Source organism: Corvus kubaryi, unplaced genomic scaffold (assembly GCF_017639235.1).
Source record: "Corvus kubaryi isolate FWS band 111438036 unplaced genomic scaffold, C.kubaryi_AGA036_p1.0 37392, whole genome shotgun sequence".
NCBI lineage: Eukaryota > Metazoa > Chordata > Aves > Passeriformes > Corvidae > Corvus > Corvus kubaryi.
The window spans coordinates 7,399,338-7,422,815 of NW_024581131.1; the positions used below are offsets into that span (position 1 = coordinate 7,399,338).

The following is a 23,478-nucleotide window of genomic DNA, read 5'->3' on the forward strand; positions in this document are numbered from 1 at the left end:
ATGGCAAATGGTTCATTTTAGCAATGTGGACTTGGTCCACCGTATGTGATGGTGGCATCTGCCACACCAGGCCTAAGGCCACCACCTTCTCCAGTAAGAGGGCTTAGGGGGTTTCTAAGGTTTATTGTGACCAAGGGTGGTGGTTGTCACCTGCAGCAGACCCCATGAGTGACAAGAGACACATGATAATAAAACAAATACACAAGAAAATCCCTTTCACCCCCTCTCCGCTGGCCTTCACCCAGGATGCAGGGTGCGTCCCTTCGCTGGCTCAGCTTTCTCCATGGCAACAGATGGATGTCGCAGTCCCATCCCCCTTCATGATACTGGGGCGGGCGGGTGGGAGACAGATGGCAATGGAGGGGAAAAGAGTCCAGATCCTCCTGAGTGGCAAAAATTGCAGGAATCCCTGATTGCTGGAGCCAAGACGTTGACCCAGAGCTGTGGGAGGGAGGGAAGGCGGAGGCGCGTGGCTCTGCTGAGCCCGGAATAGCAGAGCAGCTGTTAAGTTATCACTTGTAATTATTACAGCATATGGGAGGGAAAGAATAGCTCTCAAAGGGAGGAAAACAAATAAGGAAAAGGCGGGCTGCCACAGGGCTCAGCAGCGGGAAGAGGGACATTCGGCCCTGCGGAGGGTCCCCACCAGGTGGGCAAGGGGATCGGGGGACAGCTCTTCCTCTCCACAGGCCCGGCAGGAATTTGAGTGCAAATATTTGCACCTGCAGCATCACGGGCTCACCTATCTCCCAGGGTGCCCACTGGCCACTCAGGAGCATGGATATGCTGGGGACAGGACAACAGTGGCCAGGGTGTCACAGAGGGATGGAGCCTGGCATGCTCCCCCCGTCCCTTCTCCATGCACAGGTCCTACTGCTTGCTCTGTAATTTGAAGGATGCAGGGCCATGGGCAGCAAGTGACAATGCTAGAGCACAAAGTGCCCCTGTAAACCAAAGGGAAAAGCCTCAGGGACAAGCCCTGCCTGGGAGAGCCTGCTCCTGGAAAAACATGGGACAGGGAAGAGGTCACATGCAGCAGCATGAGACAGAGTGGGGAAATTCAGAAAACAGTCTGTGAATGAGTAGCAGTGACAGTCTCTCTTACTCCACTTGGAAAACAAACACTGTATCCCCTCGTAGCAGTTGTTATTCTGGGCTTTCAATGTTAGAAAGAAAAATGGCAATAAGTCCTTGGAAATGTGAAGCCATTGGCAGTTGCACCAGCTGCATCCCAGTGTGGGGACAAGGAGTGTCAAGGGAATGCTACCACTGCCCACATCCCTGGAAAAAGCCTGGGAGCCTTAATGGAGAAAAATCTAACCATATCTGCTGTGTATTAAATGCAAAGATTTAAGTTCGCTGATGAAATTTACAGCTACTGAGCTACAGATTTTCCTGAGAGCCAGAGAGCATTTTGGGCCCATTTTGATGTTTACTTATCCTGCAACAGGCATGTAGCCACAGAGGTGAGGCAAGATGAGGAAGAGATGTTACTTGTTACCTGGGCATTTGCTACTGCCTACAGTTGGAGATGATGCAGGACCAGGGACAAAGGGTTAAGGGGTTAGAATGTACTCTGACAGAGAGATTTTTATACTCTCTTATACTCACCTCTCTCCTACTTTTCAGGTATATTTATTTGTCTACTGCTGCCTTCTCCCTGGCAGCACCATGAATTCCCTCAGAGCAGATGAATTGGCACCTATCTGCTCACCTAAGTGAACTCTAGCTCATCCCTGGGTCTCTCATCCCAAGCCAACTTGATCCTATTGTGAAAAGCTTGTGGCTCCAGTGAGAAGCACCAATATATGTCTGAGCAGGAGACAGGGAACCCTGGACACACTGGGCTGATATGTCAGGACCAAAGCACACCACTCCCAGACTTAAGCCGTGAGCTTGGAGCAGTGCCACCCAGAGGTCAGCAGGACACAGATATAGATGGGTGCTGAGCACCTGCAGGTCTCATGGGAGCCCGGGAGATGCCCTGAAGCTCTGGTAGCCCACCTGGACACGCAGCACAGGCAGCTGCTGAATGGCAATGCTACTGCAAACAAAGCTGTGCCAGAAGCATTGGAAACAGGAGATGGTTCAAATTCTGTGATCCAGAATAGGAATGAATCGCATGTGGCAGACAACAGCCCCAGCACCCGTTAAATAAACCAGCCAAACCCTGCCAGCCCCCCAGGATCCTTGCCAAGACAGGCACTGTGCTTGGAGATTGAAGGACCAGCTCTGCAGCTAGCACATATATGATAGTCTGGGTGAAAATCAGGGAGGCAACACCAGTTTGCACCAGATGATGCTTTATAAACCACCGGCCCTTCCAGGAGGGCTGACCCCACCCCATGCACCCGTGTTGCTGCTCAAGGACTTGCCTGGGTGACGTCTCCATGGGTGGCAGAAAAGGACTTCTGCTGCCTTCCTCATGAGGCTGAAATGCTGCTTGACTGCTGATGTGTGGGGTGACCCCACGACACAACTGAAGCTCCCCACTACACTGACACCTCAGAAGAGAGGAAAGCAGCAATGCTGAGATTTGCAGAGCTGCTTGGGCCTCGTGTCCTCTGTCAGCAGTGACCCAAAGCAGGGAAGGGCTGTGACAGGGCAAATAGGGAATGTGCCTTGGGCTAGGACACAGCTTGGGGCATCCCTGCTCACGGCATGGGGCTGGAACTAGGTGATCCTTAAAGTCCCTTCCAATACAAACCATTCTATGATCTAGAATGAAAGGATTCTCACAGTCTTTGAGCCAGAGACTCCTTGGGAGACTGTGCTGGCTCAAGCATCCAGGAGGAGACAAAAAGCCTGCCAAGAGCTGCAAATGGAGGAGGAGTGTGTTTGCAGTTCTTTACTATCTCCACACTGGCTCTGGATTGGCAGTGGCTGAGCTAGAGACCCCATCAGGGTCTTGGGGGCTAAGCCCTCCTTGTAGCAGGATGCTCTGCCTAGGTGGGGATAAAACAGCTCAGACTTTACCCTATTTGCAGAAGTTATCAAGTTATCAGTGGCAAATGGAGTAGGAGGGGTCAGGCTGCTTTTGGTGCTGAAGAATGCTGAGAGGAGGCTGACTCATCAAGCCCAAAGTTAAACATTCTGAGGATGTGAAGAACAATGTTTCCTGACAGAAACTGGCACTGGTGAGGAGGTGGCAGACAAAGCCCCTGATAAAGAAACCAACAAGTGCTAGTGCTGATGACTTATCTAATGGCGCTGAGCTGAAGGCTGCAGAGCTGACACACATGGCCTACAAACATACGTTTGACAGTCAATCACTTCATACTGTAAAAACCCAGTCCCACTTTTTAATGGCAGGGTCCTCTAACACCCCCCTTCTTGGGTCTGTGTGGAGATTCCTCTCTTGAGTGGGGATGCCTCAAGTCTAAGCAAAAGAGATCTGCCCATGGTCATTGATATGGGTGAGTAGCATCAATCTTTACTAAATTATTTTGCCAACTTTAATATAATTGTTTCAATATTCATGAAAAGTGGTGCATTATACTAGTAGTTAAAACTATCTGTATTATGTAGTAAACAATTCTGATTAAAGTTTTTTTAGTCTAATCATTATCATCATCAATTGAAATAAATAATTTATTTCATCCACATAAATATATTTGATTAGCCATCCTTAATTCTGTGGCACAAAACTATATACAGGCTCAACTACACCTATATAATTCTTTAGACATAAACCATTGACCAAGTCTGGGACTAGGATTGGATCTAGATTCCTCTCTGAGAAGGAGTTTAGAAACCAAGGGGGTCCTTTCTCACCCTTGTGACACAATGGGAGGGTCTCCATGACAGACCTTGTCTGAAACTTCCATTCTGCCTGCAACACTCCTGCATCCCAAACCAACCCTGCAGCTCTCATTCGACCTCCCATGCCCTCTGCTCTTGTCTCAGGGCAGCGTGACAGTGATGCCAGAGCCATCCCTGCCAGGGCTTAGCACCTGGCAGGGAGCAGACACACACACACGCACACACACACACAGGTGCACACACACAATCTCCCTCTTGCATTTTTGGCCACCTTCCTAAATGCCAGCATGACATGGCAGCCCCTTCCATCTCTGTCCCTTCTTGTGTACATCACTTGCTAAGTTGCTTGATCTTAAGGTAATTGCTTTTCCCACAGCAGCAAGGGCCTCTCATTTGTTTTTACATGCCACTAATCTCATCCACAGGTTTGTGTCTGGACTCCTGCTTCCCCAGGACTGTTCATAATAATAAAAAAAAAAAAATTCAGGATTGGGCAATAGCAGTTGAAAGGGAAAAGTAATACCTCTCTTTTTCTTCTTTAAAACCACCAAAATGACACTAGATAAAAGGGACAGGAGAAATCAGGGAAAATAGAGGCTTTGAGGGCTTTTTCTCCCTATTTAAAAATTCATTTTGTTAGTGATCATCCAGGGGAAAGAAGTATTTGTTGCTTTGACCCTACAAGACCTTTAAATATTTTTAGTTCCTTGCTATCATTGTGAAGCCCCACCTGGGGAGGTAGCAGGAGACATTCCTTGGAGGATCCTAGCAGCTTTTGGGACTGAGCTTCTGAAAAGAGAAGATTTGGTGACTAATCCCAGGAAATCCCCTTCTCCCGGACAAGATGACCTGTCCTGATCCTGACTGTTGTTCCTGGTGTGCAGCATTTTTCTAGTAAGGGCTGACAGGTCCATACCCAGACCCTGGAAGGTGCTTGCCTTGGCAAGACATAGCAGTCATTTGGGTGTTCTGGGCACACCACAATCAGCTCTAACCCCTCCACCCTCGAGGGGCCAGAGGAGGATCTATCACCCCTGCCTGGTTACTACCTCCACCTCTGATCCAGCAGAACCAGCTTGTCCTCCTGTGACAGGACTGCTGGTGCTCCCAACCTGACCTTTGCTGCTGGTGTGTCCATCTCCCCTGTGCTGCCCACTGGAGTTTCCTCCTCTGCTTGCTGAGTGCCTTCCTCCTGGGACAGACCTCCCAAAAGCTTCTACCACTACGTCCCATGGCAGTTTCACCTCTTCTTTCTCCCCTGAACCTGACATCTCTGTGTCTCCTTTACGTGGCAGACAGTGCAGCCACGCTTGCCTGTATCCTCAGTCAGCACATGCCCAGCACAGCCCCGGTCCGGGCAGCCTTGATTGGCCCAGGGCACAACCAGAAGGCAGCACGGCCAGGGCTGATGTGTTTGGGCTGGAGAGGAGAAAGCAGGTGCTGTGGTACTCACCTTCAGGTCCCTGTCATAGCTCTAGGTGTACCCAGGGGTGTGGATGATGCAGGTCACGGGAGCCTGCAGCAGCAAAGGGGCCCAGGGATGGAGAAGGGACTGAGCTGGTGCTCTCTGTTGGGGAAGAAGGGTCTGACCCTGCCCACAGAGCAGCGGAAAGAATGTGGGTGTTGATTTTTGCCAGCTTCCACATGGGGAAAGGGCTGGGACAGAAATTACACGGGCTGGGTAGTGGCAGATGTTGAGGCCTTGGGACTGGCCTTTGTGACCTGCCAGGGTCTCCCAGTGTTGTCTGGACATCAGGAAGAGGGCCAAGGTCCCTGCAGATGGAGCCACGGAAGGGAGAATAAAAGTCACAAATGCAAACCGTGTCCACCTCACACTGCTCCTCCAGAGAGGCCCTGCCAGGGAGGCACCAGGGTGCCAGCAATTGCTTGCAGGTGGTGGCTGAGCTGGGTGAGAACCAGGAGCAGGGCAGGGAAAGGGCAGAAGAGACAAGGGTGGGGATAAAGGGGAGAGAAGTGGCAGAGAGCTTTCACACAGCCAGGCTGGGAGGGGGCTGGTTTCAGACTGGAAAGCAGGGACTTGTCCAGAGGCACTGGGGAGCACAGTCCCTGAGGAAGCTCTGCCTGTTCTGCTGGGTTCCAGAGATGGCAGGGCCCTGGTCACCAAGGGAGGAGAAGCTGGAACACAAGCCATGCATGGTTTTGAGCCTGTTTGCAGCTTGTAGCTCTAAGCTGTGACAAAGATCATATCTTTGAGACATGTTGGGGTTGCACACAGCATTATCATATGGGCATGTCCTATAACACCCCAAAAGCACCTCCGCTTTCCTATGCCAAGGTGGGTCTGGGATGTTCTCCATTACTCTTCGTGGGCATTGCAGGTTTCCTAAGAAAGTATTCCCATAAACCTCAAAGTGGTGTGTGATACAGCAAGCCACTACCAGCTCCGTGCATTTGGGGCACCATAGGAGGTCAGCACACCGGATGCTGGATAGGTAAAAAGAAAATGTTGAGCCCACTGAGTGCCAAACTCCTCCTGAACGCCCTGGAGCTGCTTGAGTTTGGTTTCCGAGTCTTTTAGCTTTTGAAAGTTGCACTTGTGACACTCTCTTCTTCCCTCTAGCGTCCATTCCGAGGCATTCCTCTTGCTCTTCAAACCCAGTAGAATCGGCGCTTGCCTGGTTGCACTTGCACGCACTCTATTCCTCAGGCACAGGTTTTACATCTATAAACGATATTGCAACTCTCCACCCAGTAACCCGACGTTTTCTTTCTCTGGTTTACGCTGTGCCATGCAGGAGGATCCTGCTGCAAGGCCGTCGTCTCCTGGCAGCTTAAAAAATTATCTCAGTTACTACCTAGTTTTAGCACGATCACTCTCAACTCCAGCCGGGGATGCGCAGACGCGAGGCTTCTGATGGCAGTGTGGAGAGGACGCCTCGTTTGAGGGATGGGTCAGAACGTGCCCCTGCACTTGTTGCCTCTGTAAGACCATGTTACACCTCCTCCGAGATCACAAGATTTGTCCTTGGGCTGCAGGAAACCGGGGCAGAGATCAGAAATTACTGCCCCTAAGGCTGGATCAAGGCTGTCACTGAAAGTTTGTTTTATTTCTGGTGACAGCAAGAGACCTCCAGGGTAGGATCTCCATCACCTGGGTCACCTCCCAGCTGGCTGAACTGGTTTCCAAAAGTCCAGCTATAATCTTCCTCTTTGAGGAGAGACATCCCCCCTCTTCTGGGGATGGAGCAGCAGATCTGCTCTCCCAGATGCACCTGCACCAGGCCAGCTCTCCACCAGCTCAGGGTCTGCTCTGGCACCTTGAATTCAGTCCAGGACAAACCCTCCTTGCAGTCCTGCTGCTGTCCTGCCCTACCTGCCTGTGCCTCTCTGGAAGGTCCAGAAGCTTCCCAGACGGCTCAGAGAGCCACGAGCACTGAGGAGTGCTGCCCCAGTGCCCACGCGCTGTCTCCAAGGCTGATCCTTTGTCTCAGCCAGGACATTTTCAGTATCTCCTGGGGTAATTTTAGAGGAGCAAGACATAATAAAAACATGGCCAGGATTCTCTGGTGTAATGAGAAAGCCATTGCAGGGCAGGATTCATCTCACCTGGCATCAGATGGTACCAAGCAGACATCTAAGCCATCACAAACCCTATTTTATCAGAGGAGAAACTGGCACTACTGGAGCATGAGCCGTCTGACTCATCATACCCCAGAAGTACCTGTGTTCTACTATGGGTGCAGATAGTGCCCATGGCAAGAAGCCCAAGCCTGTCAGGCTCTGAACAAGCCAAGGAACCATGTAGGGAATGATCCTGAGTTGACCTGTCACTTGTGTGTGTTTGAAGAGGGAACATGTATGAGATTTTCCTTCCTGAACATCTCCTGGGCTTACTCGTCCTTGACAGCCAAAGAAAATATCTTCTCTTCATCCTCTAACGAAGATTAATTTGTTCCAAGTGCAAAGCAATCCCAGGCTTTCAGTGAGAGTAATGGCCTTGGCACTGAGCACAACAGCCATGAGCCCTGTGCAGGTGGGCTGTGCACACAGCTGCCATGGGGACTGGACAGGGAGAGCATCCCCTTTGGCCTGTTCCCAAATGGGATGCTAATGTGTCCACAATGGACTGGGCTCTGCAGAGCTGGGAGGTGCAGAACCCAATCCAGGTCTGAGCAGGAGCCACCTTTGCTTGCCAGGGCCCATTTGTCTGGGTGGGTTGCTGTCGCAGACATGCTCCCCTGCAGGGGGAGGGATGATTCTTAGTCACTGAAATAACTGGCTGGCACACAGCTCCCTACTTCTTTCTCCCATGTTTTTTTTAAAGTTCCGGCTGAGTGGAGCCTTTCAGTGTGCAGGGCACTGCCAGCCACTCCAGCAGGGCTGTTCATGGGACACTAGCTGAGTGATGCTGAGAGGCCTCCTGGATGGATCACTCTTCTGCTAATGCTGCAGCACTGTCACTTTGGGCCAAATCCCTTTGCTCTGAGCCCAGCTCCCTCCAGGGCAGCTGTTCCCAGCTAACCACCCCCTCCCTTAGCAGCGTGTACTGGTGAGACTTGGCTCCCGGTAGAAAACTCTTCCCTGCAGTGCTGATTTATTAATAGGTGAGGGGAGCAGTTCTCGCCCTTCTCTCCAGCTTACACACTAGATATCAATTTGGCAGCCAGCAGCAAATCCCATTAAGGCAGTGAGATACTTAAAGGCATCAACAGCTCCTGGCCCATTACAGGAACGAGGGGATGGACTCTGGTAATGTACATCTCAAACTGGTCACATCCAACTGGAAGCAAGGATCCTACTGAGACAAAATATTAAGAGTCTACAAAGGCAGGGATGGGAATAAGCTTATTCATTAAAGGACTTTGTCTATACTCAAGGGACTAATGCGTTATTTTAACAGAGGAAACAGTGGCAAAATCCCCACAAATGTAACTCCCCACATATTTCCCTTTTGGGCCAAGAGAACTGAATTCACAAACAGCCCATCATGCCTTACATTTCCTAATTAGCCTGTTAAAGACCTGACTGCCTTTTCCATTTTCTAGATGAAAAAGGTGAAAGATGGACAAGCAGAGGCTAAGCCAGGGCAATGATTTTCCCTATGGGTCTGTTATAGCTGTGCAGACAGCAATGACCCTGTTTATTTTCCTTGCCCTGGAAACTGCAATAGAAAACAGCATGGCAGCCCTGGGAAACCCTGAGGTGCACCTGCTACTGGCAGAGAGAAGAGAGTAGGCTACCAGCCCTTTTTCCCCATCAAACTGGGCTGTGATCACAAACTTGCTCTCTTAGCAAGCCTCCCTGCTGCTCCATTCACAACACCCTGGTCACTCAGTTCTGGACACCAAATCCCCACAAACAGGAGCAGATGGCATCCAGCCTGTCTTACACATCCATCCCTACCAATACACACCTGAGGGGGTGATGGGCCACCAGCTGATGTGGTGATCAAAAGGTAGACTGGACATCTCCTCCTGGCCCTTTGAACATACCACACCACTATGCAGCATTTGACCTTGGTTAGGCCACCAGTGGGGCAGAGCTGATTAGTGAGGGGCAGGTGGCTGTTCTGACAGTCACACATGGTCTGCACCCCTGAGAGTTATCACTGGAGGGCCTGATGGGAAGGTATAACAGGAAACCCGGAGTTAAATGGCTTTGATGAAGCCCTCAGGCACTGATTTCCCACACACAAGGGCAGAACTGTTTGTCTGACCATTTCTCCTCATCCTCTCTGCCAGCTCAGAGAAGCTTCTTGCTCTGTGCACATACAGAGCCAAGTGGAGTTTGCTGCAAGATGAGACTTTCCAGATCTGTACCCAGAGTTTGTATCTGCAGATGCTCATGTCAAGGCCCAGTTTACACATCCACTGATCCTTTTTTCCCCCTCCACCCCTCTGAAATGAAAGATGTCAATTGAGAAGGAGGGTCTGAATATCTGGAGAAGACAGTCCTACCCACCACCCCCCGGTACAACCCTGGATATAGAGAAGAGTCACTGCGGTCAGTGTCTTCTTTCTTTTACAAGCCTAGCTTTCTTTTTTTTTTTTTTTGTGATGGTATGGTCAGTGACACTGGCAAAAAGTCAAATTTAGGAGCCTGTTGAAGGACACAGGCACTGTTGCTAGGTGAAATCCTGCCTGCATCCATAATATCACATAGAATCACATACCACACAGTTTTAAATGATTTTTGATGGATGGTTTCTGCTAGGATACAACAAAACTGGGCAAACTTGCTTCAAGCTCCAGACTCCAGTGCAAGGAGCACTGTGACAAAAAGAAGTTTTATTTCTTTGTCTATTATTCTGCTTCTCTAAGTTAAGGTGGCCAGCAGAAAGGAAACAAACCAATTCATTAACTCATCATGTAATTACTGTTTTATAAACTGATTTAAAAATATAATCTAACATAGTAATATAAACTGGAAAAAATGTGATGATGCTTGGTTTCAGACTGCAACATTAAGTTGTAAGGCACAGTCATTTGGAACAGCCTCTCACAGACTGCAGTCACTAAAACAGATGATGTGAATCTCACCCGAACATAAAGCAAATGCCCTATTGAAAAAACAAGAGATTATTCCCTTACTTCCCTTCTTTGCAGCATCATCACTTAAAATTATCCAATTATAAAAGTTGGAAAGTCTATTTGATCAGAAAAAGCTAGAAGTGAGATGGAGGTGGAAGGCACATGCAAAGGATGCTCTGACACCTGGTGACAGAGTCAGCTCTGCTGGAGAACTTCTGGAACACAATCTCTACTCAGAGGAAGCGAGACAAATCCCTCCAGGTAGCTATGGAGCAAACAAACATGTTAATATTGGGATAAGCCACTTGTTCAGTATTCGTGCCCACAGCCTACAAGAACCTCCATTGCCTGTGCATGGGGTGAGCTCCTGTGGGGGCATAAATTCTGAAACCATCCAGCCTTCCTGGGCTCCTCCTCAAGCAACCCACCCTCCCTTAGAACGTGGTCTACAAAGAACACTTCCTCTCAAGCCCTTGGTTTTGGCCCTCACATGTCAAACATCCAGGACTGCAAAAGACACATTGCATGCCTGCTGGTAGGTCACCTCCAGCCCACTCCACAAACAGCAGGCTCCATGCTCTGCTTTGTTCACTGTCCCTGCCTGACTCACAGAGATGGGCATGGTGTGGATGAGAGGAAGTGTGATAGGATTTATTCTTTTTTAGTGTGTGAAGGTTGCAAAAATAACCACATTTTTCTGTAATAAGAGGTTAATTAGCTCATTGGTTGATCAGTGGTTGCTCTTAAAATATTTCTGGACCAGCTGTATTCTGAATTGAGGCAAATCACGTCATTTGTTTGAACTGCTCTATTTGCACAGCTCTGTGTTTAGCTTGCAGAAGAAGCTGCAAGATAGCATTGATCCTTCATGGCTGTACTGTGTACATGGCTCCAACACATGCTGGCAACTGGATATCTTCTAGGACTGAGGACTTCTGTTCTGGGATGTTTTTGTGGCAGTGGACTTTTTGGGCAATGACTGCAGAAGGGATCTGGCAGTCAGAGGCCAAGCAGAATTCATTGGCCTAAACCTCTGGGAGGCTTTTGTGGATGAGCGGGCAGCTGGGCGCTGGTGGTTGATCTCTTTAGAAGGGCTCTCATCCATGAGGGGCCTGAGGAAAAGAGAAAAACTCTGTGGTGAGACTGCACTCTGGATTTAGATATCTGCATTCTCCTCACCTGCTCTGAAAACTGAACCAAAAGCTGCCAGGCCTGGGAGAAGCCCAGGCACACAAGCTTCCCACATAAGGCACGTGCTCTCTGCCTATGCTGACTCCAAAGTGACTACATCAGCTTCAAACCCAAGCTGTCATGTCACAAGCCCTCAGTTGTATTTCTTCAAAGAAGCAACAACATGGTGCTAAACTTACAGCAAACAGGTTCAGAAATAACCATGTTTTGGTGCATGTGACACTTCTCTAATGCCTACTTTATTTTCCAGAGCTCATTCTAACATGAACTTGTGTCAGGGAAAAAACCCAAGTGGGATGTCAGGAACTTGTGTTGGGGTTTGCTGGAGGAGGATCTTGAACAAGTGCCACAAGATCTTTGCAACAGACACAGCATTGGCTCTGGGTGGGGAACATGAGAATGGAGCAATAAGAACACAGCAAATTTCTGGGCTATTATTCAAGAAAATACAAAATTTACAGCACTCAAGCTATAAGGAACATGGGAAAATGTTTCATTTAGCTTTAGACAGTCAAAGGTAAATGTCAGTACAAATAAACGGAATTCTTTCTACAGAACAAGCAGGAGACCCCAGAGACAACAGAGAAATCTGCTTTTTCCTGCCATGAAGTCTTTTCCATTTTCCCCAGATACACTGCAGTGCACATACCTGATCCTTGATGACCCAACAGCTGCTGGTCCTAGAACAGGCCTTTTCTGGCTGCTGCAGCCAACAGGCTGGTGCTGCCTTTGGGATCCAGAGGCAGCGGACAGGCTGTGCAGGCCCAGGAAAGCAGGTTCTTTGTCCAGAGGCTGGGCTGAATTCTCTTGATGAGCCTTTGACTGGCATTGCTGTGTACACTGCCTGTACTCCTCTTGGGTGGGTATTTTTAGGCCTCTGTGGTTCCTTGTTTTCCAGGGTCTTGTTGCACCATCCATTGCAGAGGCAGGTGAAGGGTTTTTTGGAGGGGATGGAATTAGATAACGTTTTGTGTTGGAGAACACTGCACCCTCCTGAGCCTGTGATGAACCTAAAACAGAGTGGAAAGCACAGTGATTTAACAGCTCATCTGAGTGCTAAATGACTAACCCAGGGAGTGAAAGGTTTTGGAGACGCTGGGTGATGGAGCTGGGGTGGGCAGATGTGTCCCAGTGTTGGGCATGTTGAATTGCTTCCTCTGATAGTTGCTTTGGGTTCACTACCAGCCTCCCTGCCAGCGCTGCTGGTGATGTGCCAAGCATGGAACAGTTCACAGGCAGAGCTCAAGGGGGACACACGAGCTCACGCACCCTCCTGTTCTCAGGCAGGATCCCACCTGCGTCATTCCCCGCCTGTGTTTGCACTGACTTGTTCTAAATACCTTATGACTCCTTCCAGTGATCTGAAATGCAAGGCACAGGAATAAGCACAGATGAGTGGATCCACTTTTTAAATCAGAGATCACGGAATCTCCTAATAAGTGCCTGACTGCTGGGGAAAATACTGGACTGCATGCAGGGCTACTTTCTGGCTGTTCGTATTTCAGCCATGTAATTCTTTCCATGTAATATGTGCAGCACATAGAGAAGAAAAAACTTGCTGCTGACTTATAAATATAACAAGAAGGCACACATGCTTAGAACCGTTCTGTAAATAGCAGGGATCTGATTGCTCTTGTCTATTGAAAGAACCAACCATTCTATAAATAGCAGGGATCCAATTGCTCTTGTCTATAAAAGAACCAACTGTATGTAAGTGCCTGATGTGCAGGGTCCAGGGCAGGAACATAATCTAAAGAATTTGCCACCAAAACTCAGGCCTAGAAAGTTTATCTTTGTGGCTCCCAATTGATGGGCATGTATTTTACTGCCTAGGTAAAGCTGATAAAAAGTTTCCATGGAACAGTTTGTATCATTCTATATGCTTTTAAAATGTCTAAACTTCATGTTTGTTTTTAAGTATAGCCACTCAGAGACTGGTATGTCTGACTCAAGAGCCTGAAATAACATTCAACGCCTTCCAAAAAATGCAGTTTATACGGATCTGATGCTGCAAACATTTTCATGTAAGAGTGGCTTTGCTCAGATGACTTGTCCTTTTCTGGTCAGAAGGACTGCTTCCAGCAACAAGTTCTTCTGTGAGAAACTTATATTGGACTGGCCACATTTCTACGTGTGATTTAGGACCTGGGTCAGTCCCCCCTGCCACCTTAGAAAATTCGAGATTTCAAACCACTCCATCATCTCCCAGCAGATTTAGCTAGAGGATGGACAGATGCATGTCCAACCATTGATTTTCACAGTGCCAAAGGGCATGACACTGGTACACTGTGAGGTGTTTGTGACACTATCTTCTAAATATACAAATATAATGAGACCAACATACTCAATGTAAAAAAATAATAAAAAATCTGAAAAAGATCAGATTAAATCTAAAGAGACCATGAGATCATAATCTAAGACTTCTGCGGTCACTGGACAATAGGTCATTCCTGTAGATTTTTCCAGACAGCTTTCATCCTTGTTAGGGAGACATTGTTTATAGGACTGTTAATACACACAGAGACTTCAAAAAGTTTCATGATATTTCCATTATTTTTTCCCAAAATACACTATATTTTTACAAATTTTAGTAGATCCATTTTTGCCCTTTAAAGAAACGTAAAATGAAAACACACATACTTTTATTTATTGAGAAAAAAAAGAGTTGCTATTATTAACAATGGAAAAAAGATTGAAGATGTAATTATGTAATGTCCTCTATTTGATATGTATTTGGAATAACCATTACTAATGTTTTTAATATTCTTAAAGACAATATTCAACAAGTAGTGAAGAGTGGGAATTCTGCTTTCATTCATGTAAATGCAATTTCAGAGAAGCCTTTGGCTTTATTCCTGAGTAGAAGATCATGTTCCATTTTTAAACCCTTTATTGAATGCATCCTTTTTGTTGCATATCTTTCCAGAATTCCCAGTTGCTCAGTTAAACCTTAATCATTAGCTCAGCCATTATGTACATCAGTGCCAACTGGGTTCAAATACAGCTCAGTAGGAATGACAGAGTTTTAGACTCACCTGGCACTGTTATAAATTAGTGACACAAGGTAAAAGATAGAGACGTGTCCTTCTGCTAGACTTGAGGTTAAGCTAGTGTGAGATCACCTTTGCTCCTCTTAATTTTACATATTCATGCTGAAATATCTCAATTGATGGTCAACACAGCTGGCCACAATGTCCTGCTTAAAAACTGGAATGGATTGCTTAGGGTCTGGCCCTGCAATGGCATTTTCCAATTGCTGCCCTAGAGCACAGATGCCAGATCTCATAAAACACTGGGGTTACCAATGCACCTATTACAAACAGCACATTTTAGTGCCCAGTGCCAACCCTCCCCCAGGGGTTTAGGTCCAGTACCTGAGGAAGAGTGGGAGAAACTGGAGTGGGAAGAAGGCTCAAGTGAAATCCTTTCAATGAGGTCCTCATCACAGGCCTCCCTCAACTCATCTTGTGAGCTGTCAGTCAGGCTCCAGTCTTCACCCTCAGTCACCTTCAATGCTTGGCTGGTTTGTTCTTGCAGACCTGTTTGCAGGCACCTGGACAACATCAAGGATCACACCACTAATTAGCTTTTGAGCGTGGTCAAGTGCAGCTTGGCATGGCCACTCAGGCAAACACCCAGGCAGTGGATTTAGTTACCCACTGTTATTTCACACCTTCCAGGAGATATGAAAAATCATTTTAATTGGATCAGCCATCTAAGATGCCTGTGTCTGATTATCTCAAGTGTCTTAATCAGGTGAAATGGAATGGATTTAAAATTCTACCCAGTGAAGTAAGCTCAGAGAAATAAAACTATTTTTATTTCCAAAATAACCATTACCTGTCTGTGAGATCTATGAGATCTCAGCAAGGTGATATTTGTCTTTCAGCCTTTTGTTTGCTTAGGCCAATGTGCTGCTTGCAGAAAACCTCATCCCCTTTCAGCTCTTTTACTGTCTGAAGTAGACACGGTCAGGGCCAAGAACGGCTCACCAGTTATGAAAAGTAATTTCCTTCTCTTGCTAAGGAAGTGAGCCCATCCTGCCTGTGCTCCAGAGAGAAGGTAGAGGATTCTTCTTCCTTGCCATCCCGCAGATACGCCAGGCAGGAGGACTGCCGCCCAAAGCAGGGACAGGAAAGCAGGAGGCCGAGACTATCCCTCGAAACCGCCACCAGGTGGCCAAAGCGCTGATTTTAATTTTGCAGCAGAAAATGAATGCACAGTTTATTTATTGAACGGCAAGATTTCCCCGGCGGTCTCACCCCTTGTGCTGCTCCGTCCATGCTGTCTGGTCGGGGGACATCTTTTCCTGGTGCAGATCTCTTCCTCCTCCAGAGCCACAAAGGTTTTCTGTCGGCAGGCCAGACGGTTTCAAAGGGCTCACAGCAGGTGGCTGCGGAAATGGCAGAAGTTATCTAGATATCCCTCGGAACTCTTCCCAGCTCCGTTTCTAGATGTGGATTTTAGAATGCATCAGAGCCCACTGCTGTTTCTGAATTTTTAGATCACCCCTCACCATTTTCTAACTCCTCAGTTTTAAGAAGTCCCACTCCCCAGTCATGTGCTGTTACAGCCTGAGGAACCCAGGGTAGCAGTTAAAAAATTGTTGATTTATATTTCACTGGATATAAGCCTATAGTACCTATACCAATAGGCATTATAAGACCAGTACCACAGAAACTGCATCACGCAGTATATGACCACAGTCTCACTCCACAGCCTAGTTTTCAGCACACAGTAATTCACTGTAAGGTTCAAATTTGTTTCAGAAAAGCTTCCTATACTGAGGCAGTGGCAGCAGAAGGACAAGGGTGATACATACGCTTTCCCCTGCAGTTCTTTAACATCTGTTGTCAGGATTAAGTCAGCATCCTGTGCATCTCCCTGATTTACCACAACCTGTTTAAACCCACACATGTGCAGCTGTGCTGTGTTGAACCTGAGAGCCCACAAAAGCTGACCATGACAAGCCAGGCTGCTCCCCTTTACACACATGGGTATCCTCTTACTAAATTACTGCTGAAATGAGCAGGCTGACCCACAGGGCAGGGGTACCACCCCACTGCCAAGAGGAACAAACTTTGGATTTGTGTTTGTTCAGTCAGTAGGAATGACCTTGCAGTATTAGCAAGCTGACTGTTTATGCCAACATCAAAGAAACACTGCTGAAAAAAATCTTTTTCTTAACAGCTGTTGTAGAAATACCATCAAATTTTGCAATCCTGCCTTGTACTTGCTCATTGCAGGATGATAGGAAGTCTGCCCCCAGCAGCTGATCTGTGATTTTCACGTGTTCCCTTGCAGCTGATAGTCCACTGCTGCTAACACATGGGCACATGCAACATCATGGCCAGAGACCCTCTGTCCTCCCCAAAGGCAACAACTGCATGTTGGGGGTTCTTGGGCTACAGAAGAGAGGGAGCTGCCACAAGCCACAGTGGGAGTTCAGTTTATCCCAGGAGTTATGGGGGTCACCATGCAGGAATATGAAGTATAAAAAAACATACACCTAGCTTTTGCCTCCTTTCTCGAAGGGCCTTGGCGGGGTTCCCACATATAACTTGACGGAGTCCTAAGAAAACCAGGAAAAAAGAAAACATTTTACTCCAGCATTTAACAAACAGTGCTGTCTTTGAAGCCAGTCCATATAATTTCCCATAGACAGGAAGTTGTAGTATTTCATGGTGTAGGTTCACAGTATCACCTGGCATGGCCTGCCACTGCTGCTAAGAGGCAGTTTCTCTCTTTCCATCAGAATCTGTCTTCTTCTGCTCCTGCCCTGTCTCCTTAGTCATGCTGGTGCAAATATTTGTGTGGACACATGGTAAGTCAGATCAGGGAACAAATCTGGATTAAAGCAAAATATGATTTTTTGGGGTTCTTTTTTAATTTATTTTTCTGGATCTAGATCAAAATCAGATTAACAAGAGGTAAGGCAGCTAAGGGTCAGAAGAAGCAGTGAACACTGGGTGAAAAGAAGAAGCAGTGAACAGTGAAACTGTCTCTATCAGTAGTGTTAGCTGCCTAAAAGTACATGTAAAATTACAGTCTCATTCCCTGACAAGCTGTACTTGGTTTCCATGTACATTTCCAAATGTGCACTCAGCTGTTGACTCTGCATTGCTTCATCTAATCCATCATCCTGAGTCCTACCTAAAGACAGGGAACTGAGGAGAGATTGGCATCTGAGAAAAGCAGCCCACAATGCCTGGAAACAAACACCATCTTCCTATCTAATCTGCACTCTGTCGGCTGGTGGAGTTACACCGTCAAGGTGTTTTCAGGAGTCAGGGAAGGATGGGTAGTATCTCCAAGTGACTAGGGTGAGAAGGGCAGTGGCTTTGGGCTAGCCTGTAGATCGAGATGTGAAGTTAAGGAACTGACTCCTCTTGCTGAGGGACCAACCTACGGAAACCCAAACCAAAGTGCTCATTGACAGCAGCGATGCTGCTGCAGTATGACACTGCAGCACACACAGTCCGAGCACACGATCCAGGGGGGAGCGAAGGTGCATCACAACACCTTTCTAGGGGACTACCTTGAACCACATTCCCGTGGCTGAACAGGATGTGCCCAGATGTCACTCAAGCAGGACAGCTGCAATGAGGTCTGAAAGGCAGCACCAGCAGGGGAGCACCATTGCAGTATGGGGCATGGAAAAGGGACAGCAGCACAGGGTGCATGGGGGCGAGGGGCTGAGGAGTGGGCAGCCCAGGCGACTTGCACCTTCTGCTGCAGGGGGAAATAAAGGAAAGCCTATGCTAGAGCAGGTGAGTCTCATGGAAGAAAACATATGCTGAACCTGATTAGCAGTGGCATGGGTGGGTGGTATTCAAAGCACCCTGGCTTTCATCAGTAATAACATTCAGAAGGAGGTGGAGGTGTGGGAAAGAACAGGATTAAAAAATATACATTACCATGTGTCAAATCACTGGAGTCATCTTCTGTGAACAGCTTATCAGGAAAAACAGCGGGATCTGGAAGAGGACAGCTACTGGACAGGAGGCTGGCACCACTACACGTCCCTATGTTAGCAGAACACTGTGCATTTCCAGGTCTGGAAGCTGTTGGGGGTTTTGGGCCACATCCAGACTGCTTTGCTACTGCCCCAAGATAAGGATCTAGAAGAGAGATTTCGTTAGTGTGAGCACAGTTGTGCAAGGCTTCAAACCACACCATCACTGTACCTTGCCAGTATCGTGACTGCTGCTGCACACCTGGAGCTAGAGGGACAGAAAAATATGTAACAGCAGCTACAAGAAACATGCTGGAATGGGTCCAGCCTAGAGACAGAGGTCTTCCTGTGCTGCACAGTCACGGCAGAATCTGGGGATCCCTAACTAAACTGATATCCCTTCCCACCCTTCTCCTGTTCCTAGGCACCAGAGAGACAGCTGGGGTTATGGGTCAGGAACTGCTCTGTGCTCACCACCCACCTCTGATTGTCTCACAGGTGAGCCTGGATGCATCCACGGCTCTGCTACTTCCCCTGCCTGCATGCCCAGAATAAGTGTAAGCTGCCTCTCATTTGCTGCCCACCTGCCCAAAGGGGAACCACTGCAGACTTGCCACAGGCACAGCCTAGGCCCCTGTCTTAAAATACATTGCTTAAATGCCCCGGCACAATGCAGATGGTGATGGACACCCTACCAGAGCTATCAGTCAAACAGGGGAAACTGTGTACCAGGAGTTACAGAAATCTGGGAATGGCAGTGATAGATTTTTCCAGTACTTCCCCAGGGACAGATACTTTTCTACCACAGAAAGAAAGGTGAAAACTGTTTTTGTAATGCTACAGGGCAGGAAGGTTTATACAAAAACTAGCAAAGGCAGATAGAGCCTTGTCCTCTTACCTGCTCAACTGCTGGCTGTCCTGGGAGCACAGCACAGCTCTAAGAGCAGCATATGCAGCTAACCACCCACAGGAGAGAGAATTTCATTTCAGTGCCCAGATGAATAACGTGCTTTGTAAACTGTTGAGCATCTACCAGCTCCAAAGTGAGGAATCAGCTCTGTAATAATATGGCCATTTCCTTAAAAGCTGAGTGTTATGGAAATGTATCTTGGGCACAGCTGTTAATAGGAACCCATGAAACACACAGCACATGAAAAGTACCCAAACCAACGTTGCTACTGGAAGGGAAAAAGTACTGGGATGTCTGAACCTGACCATATGAACTTACTGGTTTAGAGCTGCAGGCAAGAATGTAAGTCTGGTTATACTACGAAATCACGTGAATTCACAATTTCGTGCTCTGCCCCTACTGTTTCTGTCAGCAAACTTTGTTAACTGGTTTTCTGAACCTCAGGTGATGTTGCCAAAGCAGGATCACTGAGGGATCAGATTTTAATGGATTTTTTCCCTACCATGACTACTATTACAACTAATGATTTGGACCCGTAGGGATTAAATAAATGACAAATGTATGTACTTATTCCAAAACAAACTAAATTTTTAATGGACTACAGTTGGCAGGCAAACCACAACTTGGGGAGGGGGCTGGGAAGCCAACTGCATTGCTCACACTAATGGGAAGCAACAGGAGCAGTTATAGGAAATACTTTGCAATATTTAATAGTATGTGGTAAAGTGCATGTAGCATGACACATAAAACCATGGACATCCGAACTATTACCAAGGCTACAGGCAAGGGGACAACAGATTTACTTTCAAACCATTTATTCTCTACTAATGAATGTAATGAACTTAATCATAGCAACAAAGAAAGTGGAACAGATTTCTTACGAGACCATGCAATCTTCCTGAGATGTTGCTACCACTAAAGGGTGGTAATCAAATTGCCTTTCCTATTATTAAATTGGAATTGGAAATTCTACTACATCCATGCTACACAGGATTGACTATTATCATGGAAAGAGCTGTGAACAGCTGTTGTTGAAACATTCCTTTCCAAGCTTTGCTTTTTCCCATCAAGCAGAATGAGCCCTAAGTACAGACTCCCAGCTACTGCTGGATTTGCTTGATGCTCTAGAAGTTGTCTGCATTTTTTGATCTTGATTCCCAGATTAGGACAAATTTCCATTTAAATCTGCACTGTTAACTGCTGAATTACAGATTTCTTACTTCCCAAGTGAAGAAGACAACATCCTTTGTCCCTTTACTGTAAGTAAAGATTGGCTTTAAAAAGGTTGGCTTGCTCTTCATCTTTCTTTTTTTACACATCATAACTTGAAAAATGAACCCCAGCAGGAAACCTGTCATACCTAACCATGAAATGTCTCTGGCTAAACCACCTTCCTTGATGGATTCCTTGATGATTAGAGAATCCTCATGTATCTTCTTGGAAGGAAGGTGATCAGTCTGGCTTGCTGGTATTCTGTCCAAATACTTCAAGTGGGGAATGAGTTTTTTTACTTCCGCTCTGTAATTATAATCTGGTTCCTGGAGAAATTGAGAAAGTGGTCAGTTTATTTAACAGTTTGTGGACTTCAGTAGCACAGTACTGTTCAATTTGTATGACTGCCATACAATTTGAAATGCTCCTCACATAATTTCTGCTTGAACTGATCATGAAAATGTCCTGAGCAGGGCAAAGACATGGCCTTCACCCAAAGGCTCTTTTGCTGTTTACCCACTGATGACTTTGCCATTTGTCTTTGTTATATCATGTATAAAGTGCAAAAGCATAGCAGGCCACTGATGCCCACAGAAAGCCAGGGCACCCTCAGCATTCAGCCAGTCTCTCTCCCTGTTTTTGCAATTCTCTGGTAGTTGCATCAATACTTAGGTGATAGAAAGATTTGAAAACATGTTATGAGTGTTGCTACACCTGCTGATGGTAAAAGAAAGAGCATTTCCATGGACTGTGGTTTTAGGAACACAGAAAAAAACCATACAAAGCAAGAGTGCACTGCTAGTGGCAGAATACAAATGGACAGCTACCCACCAATCAATTGCTTCAACCAGGCAAATCTTACGCTTTTCAGGACATTGCATGCAATATTAGAAACCCCCACAAAGCCAAGTCCTCACTCAATACAGAGTGATCACAAACAGAAATCTTTCTGTGGGACCTGGCTGGCTGGCTGCTCCCTCCCTCTGCATGATGCAGCACTGACGCTGGCAGAAGGAACTCACCAAATAAAATGTGTTAGTTGTTGTTAAGAGGCAGACACTAATTTTCTCAAACTAAGTCTTTAATCTTAATTTAGAAAATGAGGCAACCATTCTCAGCTACAGCCAATTCCCAGCCATGTCCTGCTGGAGAGAAGAATCATGTTATGCTCATGTTACATTACAGCAACAGAGGCTGCAGAATTTATCATCAGGTTCTTGCTCTTGGTTTAGATAACAGGGGAAGATGAGCTCATCTGAAAATCAAATTACAGGGACCAAACAGGCCATCTGAAGAAAGAGCAGCAAATTTAGCTGGATCATTCTGTAGATTAAAAGTAAATAAATAGGAGAGCTTTTACTGACCTTTAGCAAGGGCCAGACTACAAGAAGGAGCTTGAAGAATTAGAGCTGGCCATCAAGGACACACCAAAGTAAGCCCACATCTACTCTTTTTTATATGGCTTTCCTATACACCCAAAAAATGCAAACATTCATTGAAATCAAGAAAGCAACAAAGTCCATGGAGAAGCTCTCAGCAGCCACGGGCAGGCCCCACTTTGTAACCCCCTGAGGGCAAAGCGTCTTCCCAACACAGACACTGGGTGGGAGACTATAGTGAACTCAGGCTGCCTCTGCTACAAGTCAGTGTAAAATACACCACTGTGCTGACTCCCCCAACAAATTCTGCCTGGCATTTGAATGCAGCTACTGTAAGGACTTAAAGAGCACAGTTGCCTGTCTCCAAACACTGTTTAGGCCACAGAAGGACTTTGCCATGAGATAAGCACAGAATGGAGTCACAGGATGGCACTAACTCCAGGGTGAGGCGAGATCTGGTTGGCACATCCTGGATAATGCACCTGGACAAAAATCCCCCCTGTGGCAAACTGTGTAAAGAAGCAACTGCTCATACACATCACCAGTCAAACAAAGACCACCCCAAGTTATGGGACAGATGCCATCTGCAACCAGCAACAACCACTGAAGTTCCCTCAGATATTCCTTTGTGGATACCTGTAACTTGGACTGTAGATAAAATAAAGGTGGTACTATTGTGCAGGTGTTATCTCAGGCTTAGGGGGAGGTTAACAAATTGGGGAAGAAGAATGTACCACTGATAATGGACACAAAAAATGCAGAATTTACAGGCCATAAGGAAAGACAAATCAGCAACTGAGATGAAATCAGCTCTTGCTGGGTATAAGAATTCCTACAGGTCGAGACTGTGATCACTGACTCAAAAGAGAAAAAAGACTAAGCACGTGGACTAATTAGCATTGGAGGCAAGAGAGAATCATTTAACCAATGGCATAAGAGAACTGTGTAGTTAATGAGCTTTAATTCCTTTGTTTGCTAAAATGTATAAAGAGGGAAAAGTTTTGAATGACCTTGGGACCCTGAAACCAAGAAGCCCAGGTTGAAGAAGGACCAGCAGGGATGCCACTTGATCCATGAGTGGTGACAATATTCGTCTCTCTTCTCTCTTTCTTTCTATTTCTCTACCTCACATTTACTGTTAAATAAAATCTGTATTACTGACTTTGGCATAAGGTTTGCACTGTAATTTGGGCAGAGGCATCTCTCACTAATCAGATCTCAGCACCTACTTGCACAGGAGTAGAAACAGCCATTCTGCATGGAGAAGAGCAGGAGGGCACGCCACCACATACTACTGCTCTTTGCAATTCCATTATGTGACAACATGCAGAGCATCCCAAGGACTGATTTCCTCACCTGAACAAGCCAAGGGAAATCTGACATTTCTCCATTACAAGTACACTTAAGGACTGAAGATGTCAAATCCTCCAAAAATCCCACTTTCATTGAGCAGGAACAAGGGAGTAGAATCAGACCTTCTGTGCTGTCAGGATACACTGCACCATTTCCATGGTAGGAAGCTATGCTGGGAAGTGTCAGTAGCTGTATTTATCTCTGTGGGAGTAGAAACAGTAAGCA

At 46.8% G+C, this 23,478-nt stretch overlaps 1 protein-coding gene across 6 annotated transcripts in view; it reads right to left on the reverse strand.

The window, feature by feature from the left end:
* Positions 1–9,969: 9,969 nt before the first annotated feature.
* LRRC56 (leucine rich repeat containing 56) overlaps positions 9,970–23,478 on the reverse strand; it is a 60,245-nt gene continuing 46,736 nt past the window's right edge. For all 6 annotated transcript variants that reach the window (XM_042038320.1, XM_042038317.1, XM_042038318.1 and 3 more), the window contains 7 exons: positions 20,670–20,847; positions 18,362–18,565; positions 16,952–17,016; positions 15,707–15,837; positions 14,819–14,997; positions 12,094–12,454; positions 9,970–11,365 (listed from right to left, as the gene is read on the reverse strand). In XM_042038320.1, the coding sequence (XP_041894254.1) occupies positions 11,173–11,365; positions 12,094–12,454; positions 14,819–14,997; positions 15,707–15,837; positions 16,952–17,016; positions 18,362–18,565; positions 20,670–20,847 (1,311 nt within the window). In that variant the 3' untranslated portion in view covers positions 9,970–11,172. The remainder of the gene's footprint in view (positions 11,366–12,093; positions 12,455–14,818; positions 14,998–15,706; positions 15,838–16,951; positions 17,017–18,361; positions 18,566–20,669; positions 20,848–23,478) is intronic.